The following is a 25,507-nucleotide window of genomic DNA, read 5'->3' as shown; positions in this document are numbered from 1 at the left end:
AAATATTGTATAAATTTATTATGGAAATGGCTCTCTCAACCAAATTCACTCCATTCATAACATCAGAATTCAAATCAAACCCCTAACATTGTTTAAAAGATTTTATGTCTCATTCTACTCAACAAACTCTATTTTCCATAATAATAAAAACTTTTTAAACATCTAAGACACAGGTATAAACGATAGGAATATTATCTTCCAAATAATTTGTAAAAAATAAAATATATATATTAAACATATATATTTATGTCCGACACTCATTTTCAAGTTGAAATAATATACATTATAAAAATTACCAGCTCTACCATAAGATGGTTTAAAGCAGCATATATTTTTACAGTTTGGGTAGGGTTACAATCATCTATAAGTGAGCATCAAGTCATCAATTAGCAACTGTCTAAGTATCAAATATACATAATAATTATAATATCAACTACAAAACTAGCTCAGGACATTTATCAAAAAAAAAAAAAAAAAACAGGGGGATGATCGTGGCCATCAAAGCAGATACTTACAGATTATCTCCGGAAGTGAATATTCACCGCTGACGGCGGCAAGAACAGAGATGGCTGGATGAAGGAGAGAGCCAAAGGCAAAAAAGGATGGAACAAGAAATGTGAATACCTTTTGCTCCGACCATCCGCGCTACCGAATTCTGGGCCTAAACCGGAAAGGGTTAAACCGTTAGTATTTTTCATACTATGCACCTACGGTTTTTAATTATCATAGACAGAACGACCAATTATCATTGTGTAAATGGAAAGCGAAATTTGATTAAGCCGTAGATGAACAAAATAACCCGAGTTTAAATAACTGGATAACACAAGGAAAAAGTACTACCTGTCTTGATCTTAAATTTGTGACTGTTTGGTTGCCTCCGAGAAGTGAACCTGATGGGATGATCCGTTGACTGTCTGGGCCGGTCAGTTGCAGAGATTAGCTGCAAGGACATGCCAGAAAATGGTTAGGCATTGATAAACTGGATTTCAAGGGGAAACTATGGCCTTAAATGTCTGACATAAAAGAACCTCGACATAAAAATTAGGTAGAAAGCATGGGAATATATTAGCAGCCTGTGAATCACACCTTCTCATCGAAGCGGAAGAGAGACTGATCGAAGTAGGGAGAAGGACTCATTGATTGACAATTTAAAGGCAACGAGGATAGCATCTTCTTTACAAACTGCAGAAGAGATCAGGCACTTAGACATACAAAAAACCAAAGACTGAAGACTTAAGATACCAGGCCGGAAATGATCTACGGCAACAACATTGTGCCTAGCAGAAGCTTAATGAGGAAAACTATCAGAAGAGAATTCCAGAGAAGATACAAGAAAACCATAAAATAGTAGACTAGCAACAACTTCAGATTAAGAAATTCACACCTGTGAGGCACTGGTGGCTTTATTCTTCATGCACATTAGTTGTTCCAGAGCGTGAATATTATTTGAGTGAGAAGATATGAAATTCATATACATCGAATTTGTTGATGTTGCATGGAAATGGTCAAAGAAACGTTCAAAGAGAAGGTAAAGCTCGTCTGCTGCATTCTGAATGAAGTAATAGAGCATGTGATTGTTCGAGAATTCAACAAACAAGAAAAAACCAAACAAAATCATGATGATATAATACCTGATAGAATGCAACAATTTCAGTTGTCTCCATATTATATACAGCAAAGAATGCAGGAACTTGATCAGTGTTTCGTGATCCCTGGAATTTTCAAGTCAACAAATCATATTATATTTCAATCAAATATTTATATATAAAGCAACCAGTTTTCCAATTCAAAAAGAGTTATTGAGGGTTTTATGTTAAAGAAATATGAATTTTGAAAGTCTTTCATCAAGCAACTACAATATATTTCCTCAAATATTTCAGGCCTACTTTTACTATGGGTAAGGTCTATGTTGTTCTGACTCTTCATTTCTATAGAGGTATATGTGTTTGACACCCATATACAACACATAACTATACAAGGGTATGGAGATATATTCCTCCAAAAACTTCAAATACATGATGATCTTGGGGGAAAATGAATATATCAACGTACACGGTGTCAAATACATACCCATTTCTGACACTCACAACCAAGTCCGAGTAACAAAGGTACAACCAAAAGCAAGAAAACCTTACCCCCACATCAACACTGCCAAACTTGATAAGCAGATGATGCCGGTCCAAGAATTGCACCTGTCCAAGAGTTTTGCATATTTTTTTACATTACTGTCCACTAGTGTAATAAGATTTTGATCATCTTATATGGAAGAACTAAACAGAACAGACAAGTTAATTTCATTTGACTCGTAGAAAACAGCAGAACAAGTGTGTAGAATATAAGAAATTAAAATTCTACCTTCAAGATCACCAAATCAACATAGTCCTGGAAATGGAAATAGAACTTCTTCTTCAGGCATTGGACCCTCTAATATAGAAAACAAACACTACAATTAAAACTCTGAAATTAGAAAAGATAAAACTATATCTCAAACTTTTAATAAAGCCCATTTGAGCTACTGATAATATACAGCAACGTGAAAACAAAAGTAATTTCAAAAGAATTTAATTAAACATGAGGAAAACGAAATAAAAATTACTTTGGGAGTGCAGAAAGCCGACTAACTAACCCGGGTTTGATCTGTTTCTTCACTCCATATTTCTCGGAATATGAATGAAAGCAAGCGTTGTTTGATACCACTCAAAAAAGAATTGTTTGAATTAGGCTGGTCTTGATTTATACCATTATCTGCAAAGTCTCCACGATTTCCTGATAACTGATGCAAGTTAACTTTTGTCAGAAGTTGTGAAGTTTTATCATCATTGTCAGATTGTTAGTTCAGACACCCCTCATTGAAACTTGATGAAAAAATTGTTAGGCTCTCAGGTTTAACTAAAATGGTGAACACTATGGGCAGAGTCCAGAGACACAAAATGATGCGAGAGCCATTTGTCTCCAGAACAATTATAAACACGAAAGTAACCCCACATTGAAGAGTTCTACAGCCTAATAGGAAGTGCATGAGTTGAAAAACCCAATATCTTAAATTTACTAGTAAGAAAGTAATAACAGTTAAAGTGGAATCACCGATGCCTAAGTTAATTCCTAAGATACTTGAAGTGGAAAACTCAAATATAGAACATAAAAGCAAAAGCATCTTGCCTGAGAACTAGAATTTATAAAAAGCTCATCATCTTCCCGACAATATGCACCAATAGCTCTCACATCAACAAGGTTCCCAGAATCCCTGATTTGAAGAATGTGTATTGTTTGGTAACGAAGCGACACCACCGCAAGCAGATCATCATACAAGAAGGCACCCATATTATGGGTAAAATTGACACAATCGTTGTGAAATACCTTTTCATCTAGTATAACCCCATCTTGCAACCTGATTGCATTACAAAACAAAATTAAGAACAAAACCTCATAGCATTAAAAAATGCAGTGTTCATCATACTTCTTAAATTGTCATTTATAGAAAGAATTCTATAACTAATGCCAGTGTTCATCTTGATTTGGCAAAGAACAGTGCAGTGGAAAAACCTCAATAGGTGAATAGTGATTTTTTCAAACGATGGGACCCCAAGGATTGCTCCATCCGAGGCACGAGCATCTTGAATTTGAGCAGTGGAAGTGGCGAAAATTCCAAATTGATTACTCTCCATGTAGATAAAGAAGTCTTTACATATAAGCTCGTTGCAGGAAGCAAGTGATCGAACATATAACTGCGTGAAGAAACTCTCAAACTTCTTAGCTTGGGGAGGGAGTTCATGGGTATTATCACAATCCTCTTCTTTGCAAGAGTACGAAAGCCACGTCGGTCTATAAACAATCAAATCCTGACGGTTCCTACTGAAACTCACAAAGTACTGCCCATCATCCGTGAACTTAAAAAACGAATTGTCGGGGCATTCCAAATCGTATATCGTGAAACCAGGAACTAAATTCTCGTAAAATCTTCTAGCGCAATGAATCTGTTGTAATTGAGACAAATCATCAAACAACTGGTGGGTAATAAAAATTGAAAAAACGTAGAACAAACACAATAGGTCGGGTAATGTTTATACACTGGTTCCTGGTGCAGGGGTGCGAATTTGGCGCTCGAAAATACGGGAAGCGACATTGTTGGTTTTAAACGTCACCTTCGAATCAAAATTCTTTTTCTTTTGGATCATCGAATCAAAATTCTTAGACAAAAACAAAAGATTTTTTTTGGGAAATTTTTTATGTTTTCTAGTTTAGATTGGTTTGGTTCTTATCGAGAAAATATGGTAGAGTAAAATAAATATATAAAAGATGGAATAAATTGGTGGCAAATGGGCGTTGAGGGGAGCAATGGGGGAGAAGGCGTCGACGTGGGCTGGAAGTGTTGAGAGGCTGAGATAGCGTTGAGTGGGGCAGTGTGGGACAACACAGTCATTTCCAGATGCAGATTTTGGGTTTTTTAAAAAGCTACAACAATACAACGGATTAGATATTTGTATTACGTATAAAGTCCTCTGAATTTGTCAATTTTAATGGATAAACTACAGATTTAATACCCTAACTATTACTTTTGTTTCATTTTGGTCATTCAACTATTTCTTTTTTCAAAAGCATACCTAACGTTATATTTTAATTTTATTTTGATCATTTACCGTTAGAAAATTAATAGAACTGGTGACGTGATATTTCTTTCAATGATGATGTGATATTACTTTATAGTAATATGTCAGCATCACTATTAATTTTTTAACAGTTGGCGACCAAAATAAAATCAAAATTAAATATTAGATATGATTTTTAAAAAAATAGTTGAATGATCAAAACAAAATAAAAGTGATAGTTGATGTACGAAATGTGTAATTTACACTTTTTAATTTAATATTTAATCTCTTTTAATTATGTCAATTGATATTTTGACGATGTGGTACAATATCAAAATAATATAATATTGTTGAAATAATTAAAAACAATAGTGTAGATGAATTCTTTTATTGTTAGTTGAAAAATTGAATTTATGAAATTCAAATCGTATCAAATTAAATTTATTTATTTAAATTTGTATTTGTTGATTGATTTTAATTTAAAAAAATCTTTAATTATTATATATATATATATATATATTCGTATATTATTTTTTCACATTATTGAATAAATCAAACACTATTTAGAATTATATAAATATATATTAGTTCAAGAGTATCTTTTAAGGGTAAACTATTGATGAGAGTATAAAAAATTTAAAAAATTAATAAAAAAAAAGAATCTGAAAAGTGTTACAGTATGAGGATTAAATTGAATCAAACATAAAGTTATCATAACTTTTTTATATTTTTATTAGAATTTAAGTAAATTTATTCCGTATATCGGACAATACTTATTACAAGCAGTTTTCAAGAGTGATATCAAATTAATCCTTTTATGTTGCGAGTTCTCAAACTAGTCCCCAATAGCGTCACCATTTAAGCAATTGGCTTCAATACATAAAATTTGCATGAATGAGAGCCCAAAGTTGCTGTCAAATTCCCCACAAAGTGTGTCCTCAGTGTTTTGTGCTGCAATAGATCCATTTATATTAAAAGGTGTATCGCAAGCTACGTTACTCGAACCGGAGACCGGAGAGTGAATCTTTTAAAATACTCATGTCCGGCACGCATTCGGACATGATATTTGTACAAGCCACTCAGACTCCGAATCCAGGTAACGTAGATCATCGGAAAGAGTTAAAGTCATGCCTGCAATGGAGAATGACAATACTGGATATGGATAAAGCTTGTGGACACAATTGAGTACCTCCCAAAGGTCTCTGGCTTCGACCTCTGTCTTGGGGTCGAGACCAATGTCGCCCCAGCGAGCTGTTGTAGAGTAACGAACCGGACCCCTGTTGAGTAGGACCACAGAAATTCTATAATCTGAAAGACGAGCTGCCCATATCTGTTAGAAGGAAGAGAGAAATTAGTTGAGAGTGACGAATCCGAGCAGAGATCAGTGAACCAAAAAGTGCAATGACCAGGTTACGGATATCTTCCCGGCTTCACCGTTCGCATCAGGTTTTGGTCGTCGACTCCAGATATGCTTACATTGATGATATTGTCCCTAAAGATCTTATTCCTTAGGGGGAGGTCCAAGGGAGGCACATTTTCATGTGACAAAGGGGTTTGCAGATGCACAAACAAGACAATACTTTCAATGCAAGTGTACACAGGGTGACGATAAAATCTGAATATGTTCGACGATGCGAGGCCATACGGATCTATTGCAGGCCATAATAAAAATGGAGCTGTATGAATTTTACCTCTTGATCACCTTCCATCCTAACCTTCTTAGCTTGAAAACCATATGGATCTATTTCAGGCCATAACATGAAGTAAAAAAAGAGGTCACTACCGATGAACGAACGAATGAAGGATGCAACGTAACGGAAAATGTCGAAAGACACATGTAATTTACCTTGGTTAACGGCAATGACTTCCTTATTCGTGATGATTTTCATAGTTTTTTCTGTCATATTTCTTAAATTGCAACCGAGAAGAAGAGGAGCCTGTGATAACATTTACGTTTCGACCAGAAGCAACATGTTTATCATATGGCATTGAAAAAGAAGATTTCGTATGCAACTTGTTTATCATATGGCATTGAAAAAGAAGATTTCATATGCAACATACCTTGGAAATAGCCCACAGGCTGAAATGTACTATGTATTCATCTTCCGTCATCCCTCCGTTCCCCACCTCAAGCATGTCCAGATCTACCGAAATCAATGGCGTATTATTAAGTTCCTCAGGCATTGTACTTATGAATGATGTCTATATCGGTTAAAAAGATCGACACCAGTTTCTAACCGTTCCAACCTCCAGGCCTTGCATATTCAGCATAAACTTCATTCTGGTCAGCTCGGGAGATCATACTGCCAGGCATCCAAAATCACAAGTTACGACTCTACTGCTCTAGGCCGAGGCTATGAAACCGGAAACGAAAAAGAACTATCTTTTACCTTTCCCAATTATCAGCAATGTCATTAGTTGTCCTCCAGCTATTTCCTACAGGAGCTCCCCATTCAGCAGGGTGCATATCTCCCCTGAGAAACAACAACGAAACACAAGTCGAACCGAGAAAAACCGGCAAATACTTGAATAAAGGCTTAAGTTGCAGTGCTTCATAAAGTACCATTCACATAGAGAGAAAAAGATCGGGCGGCCAGCCTTCATCAAAGCACGAGTCATGACGGGGTATCTACATCAAGTACAGCAGTGACATATCAGAAGATTGCTCGATGTTTTAAAAACCGGTTTGTTGCCATAGATATAAGTACACTACCTAACCGTTGGCTTCGAGCCATCGGTATTGCAGTTATCATACTTCAAATAATCTATTCCCTGCAAATGAAACAATACATACATACATTAAGACTAGCAGATGGGAAATGAACAAATGAAATCCATACCCATGAAGCAAAGGTTTTTGCATCCCGTTCTTCATGATCAAGTGAACCGGGCATTTTCTTACTACAAGTAAAATATCTGAAAAACAAAACTATAGTATATCCATAACCATTAGCTTTGTTATAGCAACTACAAGATTCATAGAAATCCGACATCGACATGCAGCACTGGTAGAGTTACATTACCCTGCATCGGAGTAGATCCCAAGCTTAAGACCCTTTCTGTGAACATAATCCGCCAGAACTTTGATTCCATATGGAAAAATAGACTTCTTAGGCACCAGATTACCCTGAAATTCGATTCGATTCCTATCGTTATAGCCATATCAACTATTTCACGCTACAAAATCAAACTTGGTAGCATGAGTTATGAAGAAATGTAAAAGCAAATTACCTTGTCATCTCGAGAAATTTCGGCCCAGCAATCATCTAAGGAAGCAGATTTCGAAATGGTTGATCAGTAATTTTGAATCAATGATGCCAATAAAGGCTGCTACTGTAGATTAGAACAATAAATACATACACACATACATATATGCATAGCAACATACCTATATTAACATATTCATATCCAATCTTGGAAAGTCCGGTTGAAACGACAGCATCGGCTGTTGAAAGAAATCAATGTTACTGTTGAGTGAAGTTAGTTAAATGTTGTTGTATAGTTAGTAGTTAGTTAGAGGTTAGTTAGAAGCAGTTACCTTAGTGTAAAACTATATATGTATGTAATTTGTGTACATTGAATAATAAGATTGTATCAGAAGCTTTCTTAACATGGTATCAGCCTAATTTCGGTCTTTTCGTCTTTTTTTTCTTTCGTTTTGTGTCACTCTCTTTTGTTTTCCTTTCATTCTGCTCCTTTTCGCCTAATTACATCACTTTCCCCAATTTCTTGTTTTCCCTTCTCAACGATGCCTTCTGGTGAGGAAATTGATTTCACTCACCTGTTATAACTGCATCCATCTGACATGCCTGGGCTTCTGCTCGTCTCTCAGCCACTAGTTGGCTTAGAAAATTACAACATCTGGAGCCGTTAAATGAAGATTGCGTTGCTTGCTAAAAACAAGATAGGGTTCATCGACGGCTCTTGTCAACGAAGCGATTACAGTGATGCTTTGTAGGTGCAATGGGATAGGTGTAATGATGTCGTTTTATCTTGGATCCTGAACGCCGTCAGCAAAGATTTATCAGTTGGGCTGGTGTTTGCCTCCAGCGCTGCTTCTGTTTGGAACGATTTGCAGGAGTGGTTCGATAAGGTTGATGGGTCTCTTATATTTTTTTTTTGCATCGAGAGATTGCTACACTTTGTCAGGTTAATCTACAGTTTCTGTTTTCTTCACTCGGTTGAAAATGTTATGGGATGAGTACGAGTCCTTGATCCTTTTTACTGCCTGCGATTTTGAAGCTTCCCAGCCGAATATGAAACATCTTGTTCAGCAGAAACTGTTTCAATTCTTGATGGGATTAAATGACTCTTACTCAGCAATTAGAAGTCAGATTTTGCTCATGCAGCCTTTGTCAACAGTGAATCAAGCCTATCTATGTTGATTTAAGAAAAATCGCAGCGATCTCATCTCTCTGTAATTGCTGCACCTGATTCGATGGCCTTGTTCTCTAGTGCTATCGTCTAATTGGATTTCCTTCAAATTACAAAATTACTAAAAAGAAAGTAGTTTCAAATGCTGTGGCAAATTCAAGTGTTTCTGCTGATTCGATGGCTACCTCCACTCGATCCAATTTTGTTCATTTTGTTCCAGTGTTCACTAGAGAACAATATGATCAAATTTTGCAGTTACTGAACAAGCCACCCTCTGCAGAATTTGTTGTTAACCTTGCAGGTATACTTGATAACAGTTCTTTTCATTCTAATGTTTCACTTAAATGGATTGTTGACATAAGAGCTACATACCATATTATATTTTATTTTAAGAGCTTGGATTCTCTCATTCCTTGTGATTCTTCCACAGTTTCATACATCTTCCTGATGGTAAAAGTGTTCATATTACTCACCTTGGTTCCTGTTCTCTTACTTCAGATTTAAGACTTGAAAATGTCCTCTTTGTTCCACAGTTCAAACATAATTTACTTTCAGTATCTAGACTTACTCATGACATTGGCTGCTTCCTCACCTTTTATCCTGATTTTTGCCTCCTACAGGATCTTTGTACTGGAATGATGAAGGGGATTGGTAGGGAGTCTAGAGGATTATATTTTTTTTGAGGCTACTTCTTTTGATTCTGGTTTGTCTGTTCTTCAATCTCTTGCTTTAAATCAATTTTCCTTTACTGCTCCTTGTATGGCTTCTGCCAAAAATGATACTTGTATTTGGCATGCTAGATTAGGGCATGCTGCTTTGTCAAAAATGAATAAAATAGATTGTTTGCAATCTGTTAAGTTTTAACATGATTTGGTTCACAAATGTTCTGTTTGTCCTTTAGATAAACAAACTAGGTTACCTTTCCCTGTGAGTACTTCTAGGTAAGTTATTCCATTTCAGCTTATTCACATTGACTTATGGAGTGCATATAGAGTTTCTACACACAGTGGTCATATGTTTTTTCTAACTATTGTTGATGATCATACTAGAATAACTTGGCTATATCTGTTGAAGCATAAGAATGATGCTCTTTCCTCTCTAAAATAGTTCATTTCCTTAGCTCAAACTCAATTTCCTGTCTCAGTTAAAATAATTAGGAGTGACAATGGCTTTGAATTCTTTAATTCAGAGTGTTCCCCTTTCTTTGCTTCTCTTGGACTTGTTCATCAAAGCTCTTGTGTGGGCACTCCTCAGTGGAATGGGGTTGCAGAGAGGAAGCATAGGCATATTTTAGAGGTTTCCCGAGCCTTACTTTTTCAGTCTAATGTCCCTCTTAAATTATGGGGTGAGTGTGTACTTACTGCCTGTTACATCATTAATAGGCTCCATTCTTCTGTGATTAAATGGAAAACACCATTTGAGCTTCTTTATCACAAACCACCAAAAATATCTCATCTTAAAGTGTTTGGTTGTTTATGTTATGCAACTACGGCAAACTATAGTGATAAGTTCTCATACAAAGTCATTCCCGTTGTGTTCTTTGGTTATTTTGCTACTCAAAAAGGTTACATTCTCTTTAACCTTGAGTTGAAAACCTTTTTTGTCAACCGAGATGTCATCTTTCATGAAGATGTCTTTCCTTTTAAATTTGCTTCCTCTGATCATTCTTTTTCCCCTTCATCCTGACATCCCTGATTTTGATTTTTTGCAACTCTCATTTCCTTCATCACACAGTTCAATTCCTTCCTCAGATTTTGTTTTGCCTTCAGTCTCTTTAGAAGTTTCTACTAATCCTTCATCCACTAGTTCAACAGATCTTTCTACTGCTTCAACAGATGTAGTTCAACCCATTATTCCTCAAGCTTCTGTTCCTAGTTCTGTGTCTACTAGAGTATCTTCTAGAGTTTCTAAACCTCCATCTTGGTTGAGTGATTATGTTAATACCTGCCAATCCACTTCTCTTTCAGGTCGGTATCTTATATCTAACCATGTTTCTTATTCTCATTTACCAAATCATACACAATCCTTCATACTTTCTATTTCTCATTCCATTGAACCAAAAAATTTCAAGAAGCCCAAACTGATCCTCGATGGGTTAAGGCAATGAAGGAGGAAATTCATGCTATTGAATTAAATAAAACTTGGTCTCTTGTTCCTTTGCCCCCAGGAAAAGTGTGCATTGGGTGTAAATGGGTGTTTAGAGTAAAATTCAAAGTCTCAGGAGAAGTTGAGAGGTTCAAGGCAAGACTTGTGGCTAAGGGTTATAATCAGAGAGAGGGAGTTGATTTGTGGATACCTTCTCTCCTGTTGCTAAACTTACAACTGTTTGCTTTGTTATTGCTCTAGCTACTATCTTTTATTGGACTTTATGGCAGATAGATGTTCATAATGCTTTTTTACAAGTAGACTTACATGAAGAAGTATATATGGAATTGCCTCAAGGGTTTTGTAGTTAAGGGAGAATGTGGTATATGGACTACAAAGGTCTCTTTATGGTTTAAAGCAAGCATCAAGACAGTGGAATGTTAAACTTACAGAAGCTTTAATTTTAGCAGGCTATGATCGGAGTAGACATGACTATTCTATGTTTACTAAGAAGCATAGGACTAACATTGTGATGCTTTTAGTCTATGTTGATGATTACTGGAAATAATATAAAGATTATTGCAGAATTAAAGGGAGTTTTGCACAAGAGCTTCAAAATGAAAGATTTGGGTGAGTTGAAGTACTTTCTTGGTTTAGAAGTTTTGAGGTCAAAGGAAAGAATACTTCTAAATCAGAGGAAATATGCTCTTGAGCTTATTCAAGATACTGGAATTGGTGGTGCAAAGCCTACTGCAACACCTTTAGAGCATAATACTAAGTTCACTACAGTGGATTATGATAATTCATTGCAGCAACATCAGAATCAAAAGGAAGGTTGTTTGGCTGATAAAGCAGAATTTAAAAGGCTTATTGGGAGGTTATTGTATTTAACACATACAAGGCCAGATATAGCCTTCTCAGTTCAACATTTGAGTCAGTTTATGCATCAACCAAAGAAAGAACACATGGAAGCATCTCTTAGAGTGGTGAGATACATTAAAATGAATGTAACAACCCATAATTTTTAACAAATATATATATTTAATTGTGTAATTGGTGAAAATTGGGGACTAAATTGAAAATTTTTAAAATTTGTAGCCTATTTTAGAGTTGAAGAAAATTCAGGGACCAAGCCCTGAATTAACCTAAAAAGTGTTGGCAGGCTTTTCTATTAAAGGAAATGAATTGGTTTCTGCATGAAAACACAAAAACCAATTCATAAAACCCCCCATACGCCCAACTTCCAAACCAAATTCCGACGTCGTTCGACCTCCGATCATCGTTTTGAAACCACCATCGTGTTCATCATCGAGCGAGGAACAAACCCCTTAAATTAATTGAAGTGAAACACTGCCAAACGCTGCCAAATGCCGTGAATTTCAAGTCAAAGTCTCGACGTTGTTTTAGCACCATCACCGAGAAAATCTTAAATTCATCGTCGATCGTTGCTCCGTTTTCGACACCTCCCGTACTGTTGAGTTAATCGATTGACGGAATCAGCCAAGAGGGGGGTGAATTGGCAATTAAAATTTTTTGGAAGCTTTTGCAGAAAATTGAAAGTAATTGCACAGCGATTTAGAGTGGTTCGACTTTATCAACCAAAGTCTACATCCACTACCTTAGCTATCCACACTAAGGATTTTCCAACAAATTCACTAATTTGTTTTTTCTTTTGAGGCCAAAGAGATAACCTTAAAACACCCTTAAGAATATACCCCAATTCTCGAGAACACTCTTTTCTCAAAGAGAAGATTACAAATTTGCAAACTTACAAGAAAAACCTCACAAGGCAAATATGTTTGCACAATTCTAGAACAAAGAAAGAACACTCAAGAATAAATACAATTGAGCACAATAAGTGTTCTTGAAATCAAAATGAATATTGAATGAAGAATAGGCTTGAAATGCGCAAACTTGAGGTTTGATGCTTTCTCTTTGATTCTCTCTTGATTCTAGTTGCTTGATGTTTCTTGTTTTTGATCAATGGCTTCTAAGCTTGCTTAAATACACCTTGAATCACTTCTGAACGTTGGGGATCATTAATGAAGTTTTTAGAGCCATTTAAGTGTGAAACAATTAATATTTCTGCTTGGAGCGTGTGGGGGGAATCGATACCTCTAATGGGCAATCGGTTCCCTAGGTGTAAAATTCAAATATTTCGACCGGTGAACAGTGGGGGGGAATCGGTACCCCCTGGCGGGAATCGGTACCCCCTTGGGGGGGAATCGGTTCCATCTGAGTAATCTAGAATTTTTTGGCTTTGAAATTGTTCGAAATATTTTGTAAAATCGTTTTGAAATTATTTTAAGATTAGAACTTAATTTTACACTTGAGTAAGGATTTAAAATGAACTTTGAAATACTTTGAGTAATATTTTGATATTCGATTTAATATATCGAATATGCTTAGAAAAATTATTTTCAAAATTAAAATTCTTTTAATTTAATTTGTTATATCGAAACATCAAAATGTTTTCAACAATCTCCCCCTTTTTGATATAACAAAACATTTTAAGATTTTCTAATTTCAAAATGAATTTTGATTTTGAAAAATACTACTCGCCCTTACTTTAACACTACTCCTCTTTAAAACGCTTTTAACATTTCTCCCCCTTTTCATTAAATAAAAAAGATTCGGAAAAGTTTTTTTAAACAAGGTTTTAAAAACATTTAGCCAATTGATTATATATATAGTTTAAGCTGCTAAGATCACAATCAAGAGAAACGTTAGCCATTAGTTTCATAATCAATATTCATAAACAATGTGATATGGAAAAATTGGTCATATATCTAAAATGATGTAAATGATGCAATAAATTTAATTAAGCCAAATATATATATAAATTTAAACATCCATAAATCCAAACAAATTCAAAGTCAAACAATCCACAAAATCAAACATTCCAAAAAAAATTCAAAATGTTGAAACAATAATCTTTAAGTTCAAAGCATAACACAGAATCAAGCATCCGTAGGAGGATCGGGAGGAGGAAAATGAGCTCGCATAGCGGCCATCTCATGTGAGAGTGCATCAATGCGTTCATTCATAGAAGCATTGTTTGTGCGCATCTCCCGAAGAATTTCCAATTGCTGAGCTCCCATTGTGGATAAATGAGATTCTATGGAAGAGAAACAAGAATCCATGGAAGCATATCGGAAATCGAATGTCTCCATAAAGGATTGAAAATATGGAGGCATTTGTTCTTCGTGCTGAGCTTGTTTCTCATGTTGTCCCGGCTCATCGTCGGCTTCATCAATATCTTGCATTAATTGCTCAAGTTCGGGATCGTCGTCATCTGCTGGAGGAGCTCGTGAAGAACTAACTCCCGGAGTATCTTCAGAAGATCGAACCCATTCACCGGTGTCCTTATTCTTTATCCATCCCGCTCTCGTTAAGGAAAGAAGATTAATTTGTTTCTTGAGAGGAAAGATGGTATCTAGACCTACACTAAGCCCGGCTTTAGAAAATAGATTACTTAGAATGCAACCATAAACTAGAGAGGAACAAAGTTTCTTATTTGGCACTAAGTTTACGGTTTCAACAAAAATAATCTCAGGAAGATTTATTTTAATACTGTTTTGGAAACAATGTAACCACCAAAGATCTAAACCACGAATAGTAGAGTAACGACCTCCGGATGGTCGAAACCACCAAGAAATCATTAGATGAAGAAAACGATCATGAAGATCTAAGACACTCGCATTATCCATTCTTTTATAACGAGAACCTAAAAGCTATTTTTCATTTGATATACCATCATTATCTAATCCTAATTCATTAGCTATGTAAGCCGAGTCAAGATGGGTGAATTATCCTAGGAGATAGGAACGAACTGCTATGGTTTTTGTTTTAGCTCGGTTTTAATACAAACGGCATTAGAATAGAATATACGAACAAGTTGATGGTAAACTATAGGTTCAAGGTCACAAAGTTTATCAAATTTCCATTCTTGTAAAAGAGGAAGATATCTAAAATCGATATCTATCATAGCTTGACGATAAGGGATACGTTCTTCTCTAATTTTGTAAGAGTCAAAATATTGATAATACCAAAAACGATGATTTCTAGGACCAGGATGATTGAAGCACTAGTTTTGGATAGTCATATTAGGATCAACGGGATTATGAATAGGAATTTCAAGAATAGGAGGAGGATTAGGTTGACGGTTTGAGTGACTAGATGATGACCTATCACGTTTAGGATTGGACATGGTTTAGGAAATCGGAATAGAATAGATAACCTGCAATTTAGAAAACATATGTATGCAATTCAATCAATCCCAAAACTCAATTGAGTCCTCAATATTTCAAGGTTCTCTAAACTAATCCTAATGGGCAAAGTTTTTGAAAAACCTATTGAAAAATAAGGTTTTGAAAATCAATATATGTATAGTTTTTACAACAGCATAATTCAATCAAAACACAATAATTTGAAAAACAAAATTTTTTTTATTTCGAAAATTTCAAAGAATTTTGGAAAATTCTTGTGTTTTTGATGAAATTAGTTGTAAAATCTAGTTTCTAATCACTAAACAATCAATGCCCGATCACTATTTCTATCTAGAACTAATTGAAACTAGTCTTATGTTCAAAATCAATGAAATAGAGAGTTTAGAAAAATTTACCTTGAAAGATGAGAATGAGTGGATTTTGATGTTGTTTGCACGATTTTAATGATGCTAGCAGGTTTAGGAGATGATATTTGAAGAAAATTCCGATTAAAAATGTTGATTTGAGGCAAAATGGAGATAGGGAGAGAGTAGAAGAGGAGAACGGCGTGAAGAGAGAAGAAAAGAGGGTTTGAGTTAAAAACAAGGGTTCTACTCGATAAAACCAGAACCCCAAAGGGGTATCAATTCCCCTTCAAAGGGGGAATCAGTATTCCTTCAAGGTGGTATCGATTCCCTCTGCCCTATAATTCAAAAATCTGTATTTTAAACACTCAAAATGCTAAATTAATCTTTTCTAGTGATATTGACAACTCATATATAAAAAATTAATTATGTTCAATCAATCAAATTAATCCTTAAACTACATTTGAACATAAAGTTAATTTTCTTCAAGAATCATAAACTCCCCTTATCTAATAGCAATGAATGCAATCGAAAATTACTATTCTAAGCATTTTTCATTTAATCTTAAAAGTGCTAAAATTATTTTAAACACTAAGTGAAGATAGGTTGGTCAAACCTAATTCTCTCCTAAGTGTCCAAAATCTTTCCTTGTCTAAAGGTTTTGTAAAGATATCCGCTAATTAGTGCAAAGTATCAACAAATTCTAGAACTACATCTTCCTTAGTGACATGGTCTCTAAAGAAGTGATGTCTTATTTCAATGTGCTTAGTTCTAGAGTGTTGGATAGGATTTTTAGTGACACAAATAGCACTAGTGTTGTCACACTTGATATGAATGGTACCTACTTCAATTCCATAATCAAAAAGTTGTTGTTTCATCCATAAAACTTGTGCACAACAACTACCAGCTGAAATGTATTCGACTTTAGTGGTAGATAATGCAACACAATTTTGTTTCTTTGAAAACCAAGAAATCAACATATTTCCAAGGAATTGACAAGTACCGGAGGTGCTTTTCCTATCTAATTTGCATCCTCCATAATCCGCATCAGAAAAGGCATGCAAGCTAAAGCTAGAGTCTCTATGATACCAAAGTCCTAAACTACGAGTGTCCTTAAGGTATCTAAAGATTCTCTTAACAGCTAGTAAATGTGATTCCTTAGGGCATGATTGAAATCTAGCACATAAGCAAACACTAAACATAATGTCCGGTCTACTTGCAGTTAGATAAAGTAGAGATCCAATCATTGACCTATATAATTTAACATCTACATATTTACCTCCTTCATCTAAGTCAAGCTTTGTTGAAGAGCTCATTGGAGTGTCATGAGGTTTGCCATTTTCCAGTCCAAACTTCTTGAGCATATCTTTGACGTACTTAGCTTGATTGGTGAAGATTCCATCTTTTCTTTGCTTGATTTGGAGTCCCAAGAAAAATGAGAGCTCCCCCATCATGCTCATTTCGAATTTGCTTTGCATTAGCTTAGAAAATTCTTGGCAAAGAACATAATTAGTAGAACCAAATATTATATCATCAACATAAATTTGAACTACTAATAAATCTTTACCTTTATGCTTTAAAAACAATGTAGTGTCAACCTTCCCTTTTGAAAAACTTTTTTCAATTAAAACATTTGACAATCTTTCATACCAAGCTCTAGGAGCTTGTTTTAAACCATAAAGTGCTTTTGTCAATTTAAGAACATGATCCGGAAATTTTGAATCTTCAAAACCTGGAGGTTATTCCACATACACTTCTTCTTTTATAAAACCATTTAAAAATGCACTTTTAACATCCATTTGATATAGTTTAAATTCATGAAAACATGCAAATGCTAATAACATTCTAATTGCTTCCATCCTAGCTACGGGAGCGTATGTTTCATCATAGTCTATGCCCTCTTCTTGAGTATACCCTTGAGCAAAAAGTCTAGCCTTGTTTCTCACTATACTAACACTCTCATCAAGCTTATTTCTAAATACACATCTAGTACCTACAGTAGATTTATTACTAGGCCTTTCAACTAATGTCCATACTTTACTTCTCTCAAATTGATTTAATTCTTCTTGCATAGCCATAATCCAATGTTCATCATTTAATGCTTCTTTAATATTCTTAGGCTCTATGCATGAAATAAATGCAACAAAATTACAAATATTTCTAAGAGAAGATCGAGTTGTTACCCCTTTGGATGGATCACCTATAATCTCACCATCCTTAACATAGTTGTACTCTCTTGGATAAGATATTTTCCTTTCTTCAATGGTTGGATTCTCAAGAGGATCATGAGTTTCCTCATCTTTCGTTTCTTCCTTTGATGATGATTCTCCAACGTCGTGTCTAACGTCATTTGTATTTACAATACCTACATCATCATTCACACAAGAATCCTTCCTCAGAAGGGGATTATCATCGAAAACAACATGTATAGACTCTTCTACAACTAAAGTTCTTTTATTAAATACTCGATAAGCTTTAGAATTTAAGGAATAACCCAGAAAAATTCCTTCATCACTTTTAGCATCAAATTTGCCAAGATTTTCTTTACTGTTGTTCAAAACAAAACATTTACATCCAAAAGGATGAAAATAGCTAATGTTAGGTTTTTTATTTTTTGAAAATTTCATATGGAGTTTTCTTTAAAATTGGCCTAATCATTACTCGATTTATAACATAACAAGCGGTATTTGTGGCTTCCGCCCAAAAATATTTTGGCAAATTATTTTCACAAAGCATGGTTCTAGCCATTTCTTCTAAAGTTCGATTTTTTCTCTCAACAACTCCATTTTGTTGAGGGGTTCTAGGTGCTGAAAAATTATGGCTAATACCATTAGAATTACAAAACTCAATAAATCCAAGATTTTCAAATTCAGTGCCATGATCACTCATAACACTAGTTATAGAGTAACCTTTTTCATTTTGGATTATTTTTGAAAATGTGATGAAATGTTCAAATGCTTCATCTTTAGTACTTAAAAATAGAACCCAAGTATATCTAGAATAGTCATCTACCAAGACAAATGCATATTGTTTTCCACCCAAGCTAGTAGTTCTAGTTGGCCCAAAAAGATCTATATGGATCAATTGTAATACTCTATTAGTTGATACGTCATTAATGGATTTAAAAGAAACTCGCTTTTGTTTTCCTTTAGCACAAGCATCACAGATTTTATCATTATCAAATTTTAGTTTAGGCAGCCCTCGAACCAATTCTCCTTGAACTAACCGTTGCAAAACACTCATGCTAGCATGTCCTAGTCTCCTATGCCATAACCAACTATCATGCTCATCCTTAGCAACTAGGCATAAATTAGTCATATTGATAGAATCTAAATGCACCATGTAAATGTTTCTTATTCTATGACCAACAAGCATAACCTGATTAGATACAATGTCAATGACTTTACAACCATTAATATCAAACATGACATTGAATCCCTTATCACAAAATTGACTAATACTCAATAGATTATGCTTTAATCCATTCACATATAAAACATTCTTAATTTGTATGGAAGAGGTATTACCAATAGTACCAATACCTTCAATGTGACCTTTTGAATCATCACCAAAAGTCACTTCTCATCCATTTTTGGCGTTAAACTCAATGAACCGGCTTTTATCTTCGGTCATGTGTCTTGAGCATCCACTATCAAGGTACCATGAATTTGGATTTGTTTCCTGTGCCTTGTAGAAATGCTCCTTTTCCTACAAACATAGATTAATTTTTAATTTTTGGTACCCAAATTCTTTTGGGTCCATATTCATTAGTTTCCAAAATCCTAGTCCCCTTAGGTATCCATTTGTGTAGGATATCCTTATCTTTAGTAGTAATGAGCTCTTTAGGAACCCATATACTTCTAACGATTTTTTCATTAGAGGTTCTTTGGGGACCTCTATGATTGTAGTTTTTAAAACTTTTTCTAACAAAGTTGGATTTTGAATTTTCTCCATTTTCAAAACGTTTTGTTCAAACTTTATCAAAAGAAGCTTTAAGATCATCAATTTTCTTTTGATGATCATCATTGACCTTTGAAAGTAAATTTTGCAAATCCAAAATTTTCTTTTCAAACTCTTCTAGTTTGATTTGCAAATCTTTGATTTTACTTTCAAGATCGTTTTTGGTTTTGGATATGAGTTTATTTTCATTTTTCAATTTTGAAACATCATTTTTATATTTTAAAAACAATTTCTCATAATTCGAAGCCAACCCATTATATTCCTCTAATAGCTCATCATAGGATAAATCATCAAAATCAGATGAGTTAGAGGTTACCTTAGAATCTTCCCCGAATTCCATCAAGCACAAGTTTGCTACTTCTTGTTCCTCTTCATCGGAACCTTCTTCATCGCTCCATGTAGCCACATGAGCCTTGTGCTTATTCTTTGATTGACCTTTTCTCTTTAATTATGGGCAATCATATTTGACATGCCCTGGCTTTTTGCATTCATAGCAAATGATCGGGTCCTTCTCTTTTGGTTCATTTTTTAGGCCTTCATTTCGTTTGAATTTTCTCCCTCGGTAAGTTCTCATCATTTTTCTGAACCTTTGGCAAACAATGTCATTTCCTCGTCATCTTCATCCGAATCACTCTCATCTTTAGTGGATTTGAGAGCAACTCTAATGTTTTTCTTCTTCTCCTTGTCCTTTGGTGTCTCTTCAATCTTATCAAGTTCCACCTCATCTTCAAGCATCATTTCATGAGTGAGGAGTGAACCGATTAGCTCTTCAAGAGTTAAGGACGTTAGGTCCTTAGACTCGATGATTGTCGTCTTCTTTGATTGCCATGATTTTGGAAGAGAGTAGACTAACTTCCTCACAAGCTTTTCATTTGAAATGATCTCTCCATATGATTTGAGACCATTGACAATCGTTGAGAATCTATCCGTCATAGCTTTGATATCTTCATTTGGTTTCATCCTGAAATTTTCATAGCTATGCGCTAGAATACTAATTTTAGATTTCTTTACCTCGCCAGTACCTTCATGAGTAACTTGAAGTTTCTCCTATATTTCTTGGCGGTTGTACAAGATGAAACTCTTCCGTATTCATCTGGTCCAAGAGCACAAAATATAATATGGATGGCTTTGGAGTTGAGCTGGAACATTTTTGTCTCTCCTTCACTACACAATCTTGGATGAGTGAGAGGCTTGATGTATCCTTCTTCTACGACATTCCATGCTCCCATGTCACTTGCTTGAATGAAGTACATCATCCTATTTTTCCAATAGGCATAGTTAGCCCCATTTAAGAAAGGAGGCTTGTTGACGGGCATCGAATCGAGACCGGAGTCGAAGTTTGAAGCGGAGGCCATTGATGACTTTGAGTATCGATATAACTCTTCCCGAATCGACTCAAGAGGTGATTAAACCTTCAAATGATTTAGGCTCTGATGCCAATTATTGAGTTAATCGATTGATGGAATTGGCCAAGAGGGGGTGAATTGGCAATTAAAATTTTGTGGAAGCTTTTGCAGAAAATTGAAAGTAATTGCACAGCGATTTAGAGTGGTTCGACTTTATCAACCAAAGTCTACGTCCACTACCTTAGCTATCCACACTAAGGATTTTCCAACAAATTCACTAATTTGTTCTTTTTTTTAGGCCAAAGAGATAACCTTACAACACCCTCAAGAATATACCTCAATTCTTGAGAACACTCTTTTCTCAAAGAGAAGATTACAAAATTGCAAACTTACAAGAAAAACCTCACAAGGCAAATATGTTTGCACAATTCTAGAACAAAGAAAGAACACTCAAGAATAAATACAATTGAGCACAATAAGTGTTCTTGAAAGCAAAATGAATATTGAATGAAAAATAGGCTTGAAATGCTCAAACTTGAGGTTTGATGCTTTCTCTTTGATTCTCTCTTGATTCTAGTTGCTTGATGTTTCTTGTTTTTGATCAATGGCTTCTAAGCTTGCTTAAATATACCTTGAATCACTTCTGAACGTTGGGGATCATTAATGAAGTTTTTGGAGCCGTTTAAGTGTGAAAACAATTAATATTTCTACTTGGAGCGTGGGGGGAATCGGTACCCCTAATGGAGAATCAGTTCCCTAGGTGTAAAATTCAAATATTTTGACAGTTGAACAGTGGGGGGAATCGGTACCCCCTGGGGGAATTGGTTCCCTCCGAGCATACTGGAATTCTCGGAGCCAAACCATTCAGGGGGGAATCGGTATCCCCTTGGGGGGGAATCGGTTCCCTCTGAGTAATCTAGAATTTTTGGCTTTGAAATTGTTCGAAATATTTTGTAAAATCGTTTTGAAATTTTTTTAAGATTAAAACTTAATTTTACACTTGAGTAAGGATTTAAAATGAACTTTGAAATACTTTGAGTAATATTTTGATATTTAATATATCGAATATGCTTAGAAAAATTATTTTCAAAATTAAAATTCTTTTAATTTAATTTGTTATATCGAAACATCAAAATGTTTTCAACACGCACCATCGTATTCCTTGTGTCGTTTCGAGTCCGTCGGTGTCATCCCTGGTCTCCATCGATAGCGACGCATGAGGAGGTGAGGCGGTCAAAGTTTCCGATTTGTTGAAATCGAGCTCTCTGTCGTTCAAAAATTTGAACCGAGCTATGTAAGTACCTCGAAATCGCTCAAAATAATTTTTAGAAATTTTTGTGTGATTTTTACGATGTTGAAGGATGTCCCACGCGCCCCCACTGCACGTGGGGAAGATTTAAGAAACCGATTTGACTGGTTTTTAACCAGTTTGACCGGTTACAACTCGACCCGACCCGTTGACCCGACCCGACCCGTTGACCGTTGACCGGGTGATATTTTAGTTATTATTTTTAAAATGGTGATATTTTGGTAATTATTTTAAAAATGGTGTTATTTTCATAATTATTAAAAAAAGTGATATTTTTGTAATTATTTTAAAAGGGTGATAGTTTCATAATTATTTTAAAAAGGGTGCTATTTTTTAAATATTTCTTAAAAGGGTGATAATTGTGTAAAATGGTTGATCATCTGTTGACCACCTTTGACCAGAACTTTTACCGGCTATTAAACGGTCGTTAATCTTTTATGAGTATACTTATCCTGACATTCTTCGATGTTCCGAATCCGTTTTTGGGGTCCGTTTCACCAAATTCGAACCCAAAAGTCTCCAAATTGTCAGTCAAACTCGTTGACTTTGATTTTGACCAAGTATTCAAACTACCAGAATGTCATACTTTATGTTTTTCGACGTCCAGAATCTGATTCCGAAGTCCGTTTTGCCAAATTCTAACCCGAAATTCCCAAATCGAGCATGTGAACCCAAAAGGCTTAGTATTTTAACATTTTTGATTATTTATTTTAGATATGGTTGTGGAATTGATTCAGTAAGATATTTTATGAAGGTACTCGTGTTTCACCTGAGCGAGGATCAATTATGTCCGGTGTTGTCCATTCGTTAGATTAGCCCGAACCGCGTACTACGAGAATTACCCGTAGGTTTCCGTATATTATTTAAATAAAGATTTATATTATTTATATTATGATTTCAATATGGACTTTTCCAATTCGTAGGATCTAGCGCTGCAGCAGAGCGTGATCGACAGACTCAGTAGTAGGCTTTCCTATCGGATTTCTCAGACTGTTACAGGTGTGTTTCCTGACGGTGTTACATTACTATTTTAAAGTATATATATATATATATATATATATATATATATATATATATATATATATATATATATATATATATATATATATATATGAATATTGTATATATGATATCTGATTTACCGCATATTTCTGATATGAGTTCTGGTTACGGTATTTTATACCAATTTTTGAATACTGATTACCCAGCATCTGAATTACCATGCATTACTGATTTGATTTTTATTTATGTATTTATGCTTATAGTTTTCAAGCTTGAAACATTTTTATGTTTTTAAAGAATTATTCATTGTTTTACTTAAATACATTCATGTTCATTACTATCATTGGGGGAAATATTGTTGGAGGAAGATTATCTGCAGGCTCCTCGGCTGTGTGCTCAGGGCCTTACTGGTTGTGCGGGGTGTATGGTTCTGGGGAACCTACACAAACAGATTGTGAAAGGATAGGGGTAGTGTTCATGTTTTCAAAACATGTTGCATAAACAAATTTTATTGAAATATTTTATTAGTATATTTTTATACGTTGTATGGAGCACACTAGGCTTTTTAGCTCATTCTGTAATTTTAACCTTTTTCAGATAACAACATATAGAAAGCTGGCAGATTTGGCATCAGGGGAGATCAACTACTTTATTTTGTACGAACGTATATCTCTATATGTTTTTCAGTTGTATTTGGTGACATGTATTTTTCTATAATTTTGGATATATTTGTATTATCGATATTTTGTTCCGTATTATCTCTAATGTTTTATAAGTTGTTTAAAAAAAACTCTGGATGGGATATGTGACCACTTAGGTTTGGGTCTAATTTACAGACCGGGTCTGGGGGGTTACAAGGAATCCTGGTTTGGGAATCATGTTGAAGGCCAAGGAAATCAGTGACAGATTTTTGCATTAAGTTAGGAGAATCATTGGTTTCATGAAAATCTAAAAAACATAACACTATTGCAAGATCTTCAGCAGAAGCTGAATATAGGAGTATGGCCATAACAACTTCAGAGCTTGTTTGGCTGAAAGGGTTGTTAAAGGAGCTTGGAATCAACAATGATCAACCAACAAAGATTTATAGTGACAGCAAGGCTGCTTTGCAGATTGCAGCTAATCCAGTGTTTCATGAGAGGACAAAGCACATAGAGATAGATTGTCATTTTATAAGGGAGAAGATTCAAAATGGATTAATTCAGACAGAGTTTGTTCCAACCTCAGAACAACAAGCAAACATTTTAACAAAGGCGCTTGGAGTTTCACAGCATGAATACTTGTTATCCAAGTTGGGAGTAAAAGATGTTTTTTACAACCCAACTTGAGGGGGAGTGTTGAGTGAAGTTAGTTAAATGCTGTTGTATAGTTAGCAATTAGTTAGAGGTTAGTTAGAAGCAATTACCTTAGTGTAAAACTATATATGTAATTTGTGTACATTGAATAATAAGATTGTAACAGAAGCTTCTTAACAGTTACTCGGATTCGAGTGAGTGTCAGATACAAATATGCGATAACACGGACTAAAAAAACAAGATAATTTAAAGGAAAATGCATAAATGGTGCCAATATATACCAGTTTCTCTTATCATTGTTTCATCAATATTGCATCCAAAGTGGTTCCAGCTGTTCCAACTGCATTCAAAAAGGAAAAATCTCAGGAGAAAAAACATAATCAAAGTTCAATCTTAAAACAGAGTTACTGTCATGTCTAATATCAGTATGGACCAGACATGTTTACCATCTTTGAAGAACTTTACAAATACATAAAAATCTTCGGAAAAACTAAGGTTTTTTAAATCTGCGTTTTAAGTTTTAACCTCCATCGAGGAGTGAAAAAGAATTAAGAAAAGAAAACCAAAGCATACCCCATGGGAGGAGTCATTCCAAGACCATTAGTCAGCATGTTTCTTCTGCTTGTTGCTACTGTCAGAGGCGCCAACTCCATTATCACCGCCATTATCGTCGCTAGTAGTGCCACCACCGCACAGCGTCGCTTCCCCATCTCCGCCGCAGCTTTTACAACTGTTTATGGTAAAAACAAAAAGAACAGTGATTTCTCTGGGTTTGTATGATGTATTTGTAGAGGATGAAAGAGAGGATAAAAACGTGATGGGGACTGAAAGTTTTGTATTTTTTTCACGGCTACATGCAATCTTTTATAATTCGAGATTGCCCTTTGTCTATTTATTATATTAATTAATCGGATTAAGATTGCTTGTAAAACAAATAATTGGATTATCATTTGATTAAATGCTGGTTAATTCCAATT

The 25,507-nt window shown here is 35.0% G+C and overlaps 2 protein-coding genes across 2 annotated transcripts; both read right to left on the bottom strand.

Annotated features, from left to right (window-relative positions):
• Nucleotides 1-317: 317 nt before the first annotated feature.
• Nucleotides 318-4,429, bottom strand: LOC120188337 (light-mediated development protein DET1-like). The gene is made up of 11 exons (XM_039191787.1): nucleotides 4,068-4,429; nucleotides 3,544-3,974; nucleotides 3,160-3,388; nucleotides 2,627-2,773; nucleotides 2,356-2,424; nucleotides 2,136-2,192; nucleotides 1,632-1,712; nucleotides 1,385-1,549; nucleotides 1,087-1,182; nucleotides 841-940; nucleotides 318-661 (listed from the first exon to the last, which is right to left on the bottom strand). The coding sequence occupies exons 1-11, from the start codon at nucleotides 4,173-4,175 to the stop codon at nucleotides 519-521; spliced, it is 1,626 nt and encodes a 541-aa protein (XP_039047718.1). The 5' UTR covers nucleotides 4,176-4,429; the 3' UTR covers nucleotides 318-518.
• A 1,015-nt stretch (nucleotides 4,430-5,444) lies between these two features.
• LOC120188411 (alpha-galactosidase 1-like) lies at nucleotides 5,445-25,254 on the bottom strand. Its single transcript, XM_039191852.1, has 15 exons — nucleotides 25,104-25,254; nucleotides 24,812-24,870; nucleotides 7,975-8,031; nucleotides 7,818-7,852; nucleotides 7,610-7,713; nucleotides 7,427-7,502; nucleotides 7,300-7,358; nucleotides 7,150-7,215; nucleotides 6,977-7,060; nucleotides 6,825-6,889; nucleotides 6,648-6,730; nucleotides 6,433-6,523; nucleotides 6,278-6,327; nucleotides 5,776-5,916; nucleotides 5,445-5,537 (listed from the first exon to the last, which is right to left on the bottom strand). Exons 1-15 carry the CDS (start codon nucleotides 25,238-25,240, stop codon nucleotides 5,445-5,447), a joined length of 1,200 nt encoding a protein of 399 aa, XP_039047783.1. The 5' UTR covers nucleotides 25,241-25,254.
• Between the last annotated feature and the right edge of the window lie 253 nt (nucleotides 25,255-25,507).

The sequence above is a fragment of the Hibiscus syriacus genome, unplaced genomic scaffold, assembly GCF_006381635.1.
Source record: "Hibiscus syriacus cultivar Baekdansim isolate YM2019G1 unplaced genomic scaffold, ASM638163v2 tig00116944_pilon, whole genome shotgun sequence".
Taxonomy (NCBI): domain Eukaryota; kingdom Viridiplantae; phylum Streptophyta; class Magnoliopsida; order Malvales; family Malvaceae; genus Hibiscus; species Hibiscus syriacus.
This window is presented reverse-complemented; position numbering and strand designations above follow the sequence as displayed.

What these genes read in the sequence shown, in the direction of transcription:
- LOC120188337 (XM_039191787.1), bottom strand. Translation starts at nt 4,175, where the DNA reads ATGATCCAAAAGAAAAAGAATTTTGATTCGAAGGTGACGTTTAAAACC. An exon ending in TTGATTTGGTGATCTTGAAG is followed by an intron (nt 2,193 to 2,355) that starts GTAGAATTTTAA and finishes ACTCTTGGACAG; the next exon opens with GTGCAATTCTTGGACCGGCA. An exon ending in TCTTCCGCTTCGATGAGAAG is followed by an intron (nt 941 to 1,086) that starts GTGTGATTCACA and finishes ATGTCCTTGCAG; the next exon opens with CTAATCTCTGCAACTGACCG.
- LOC120188411 (XM_039191852.1), bottom strand. Translation starts at nt 25,240, where the DNA reads ATGGGGAAGCGACGCTGTGCGGTGGTGGCACTACTAGCGACGATAATG. An exon ending in ATTGCTGATAATTGGGAAAG is followed by an intron (nt 6,890 to 6,976) that starts GTAAAAGATAGT and finishes GATGCCTGGCAG; the next exon opens with TATGATCTCCCGAGCTGACC. An exon ending in AGTCATTGCCGTTAACCAAG is followed by an intron (nt 6,328 to 6,432) that starts GTAAATTACATG and finishes GGCCTGAAATAG; the next exon opens with ATCCATATGGTTTTCAAGCT.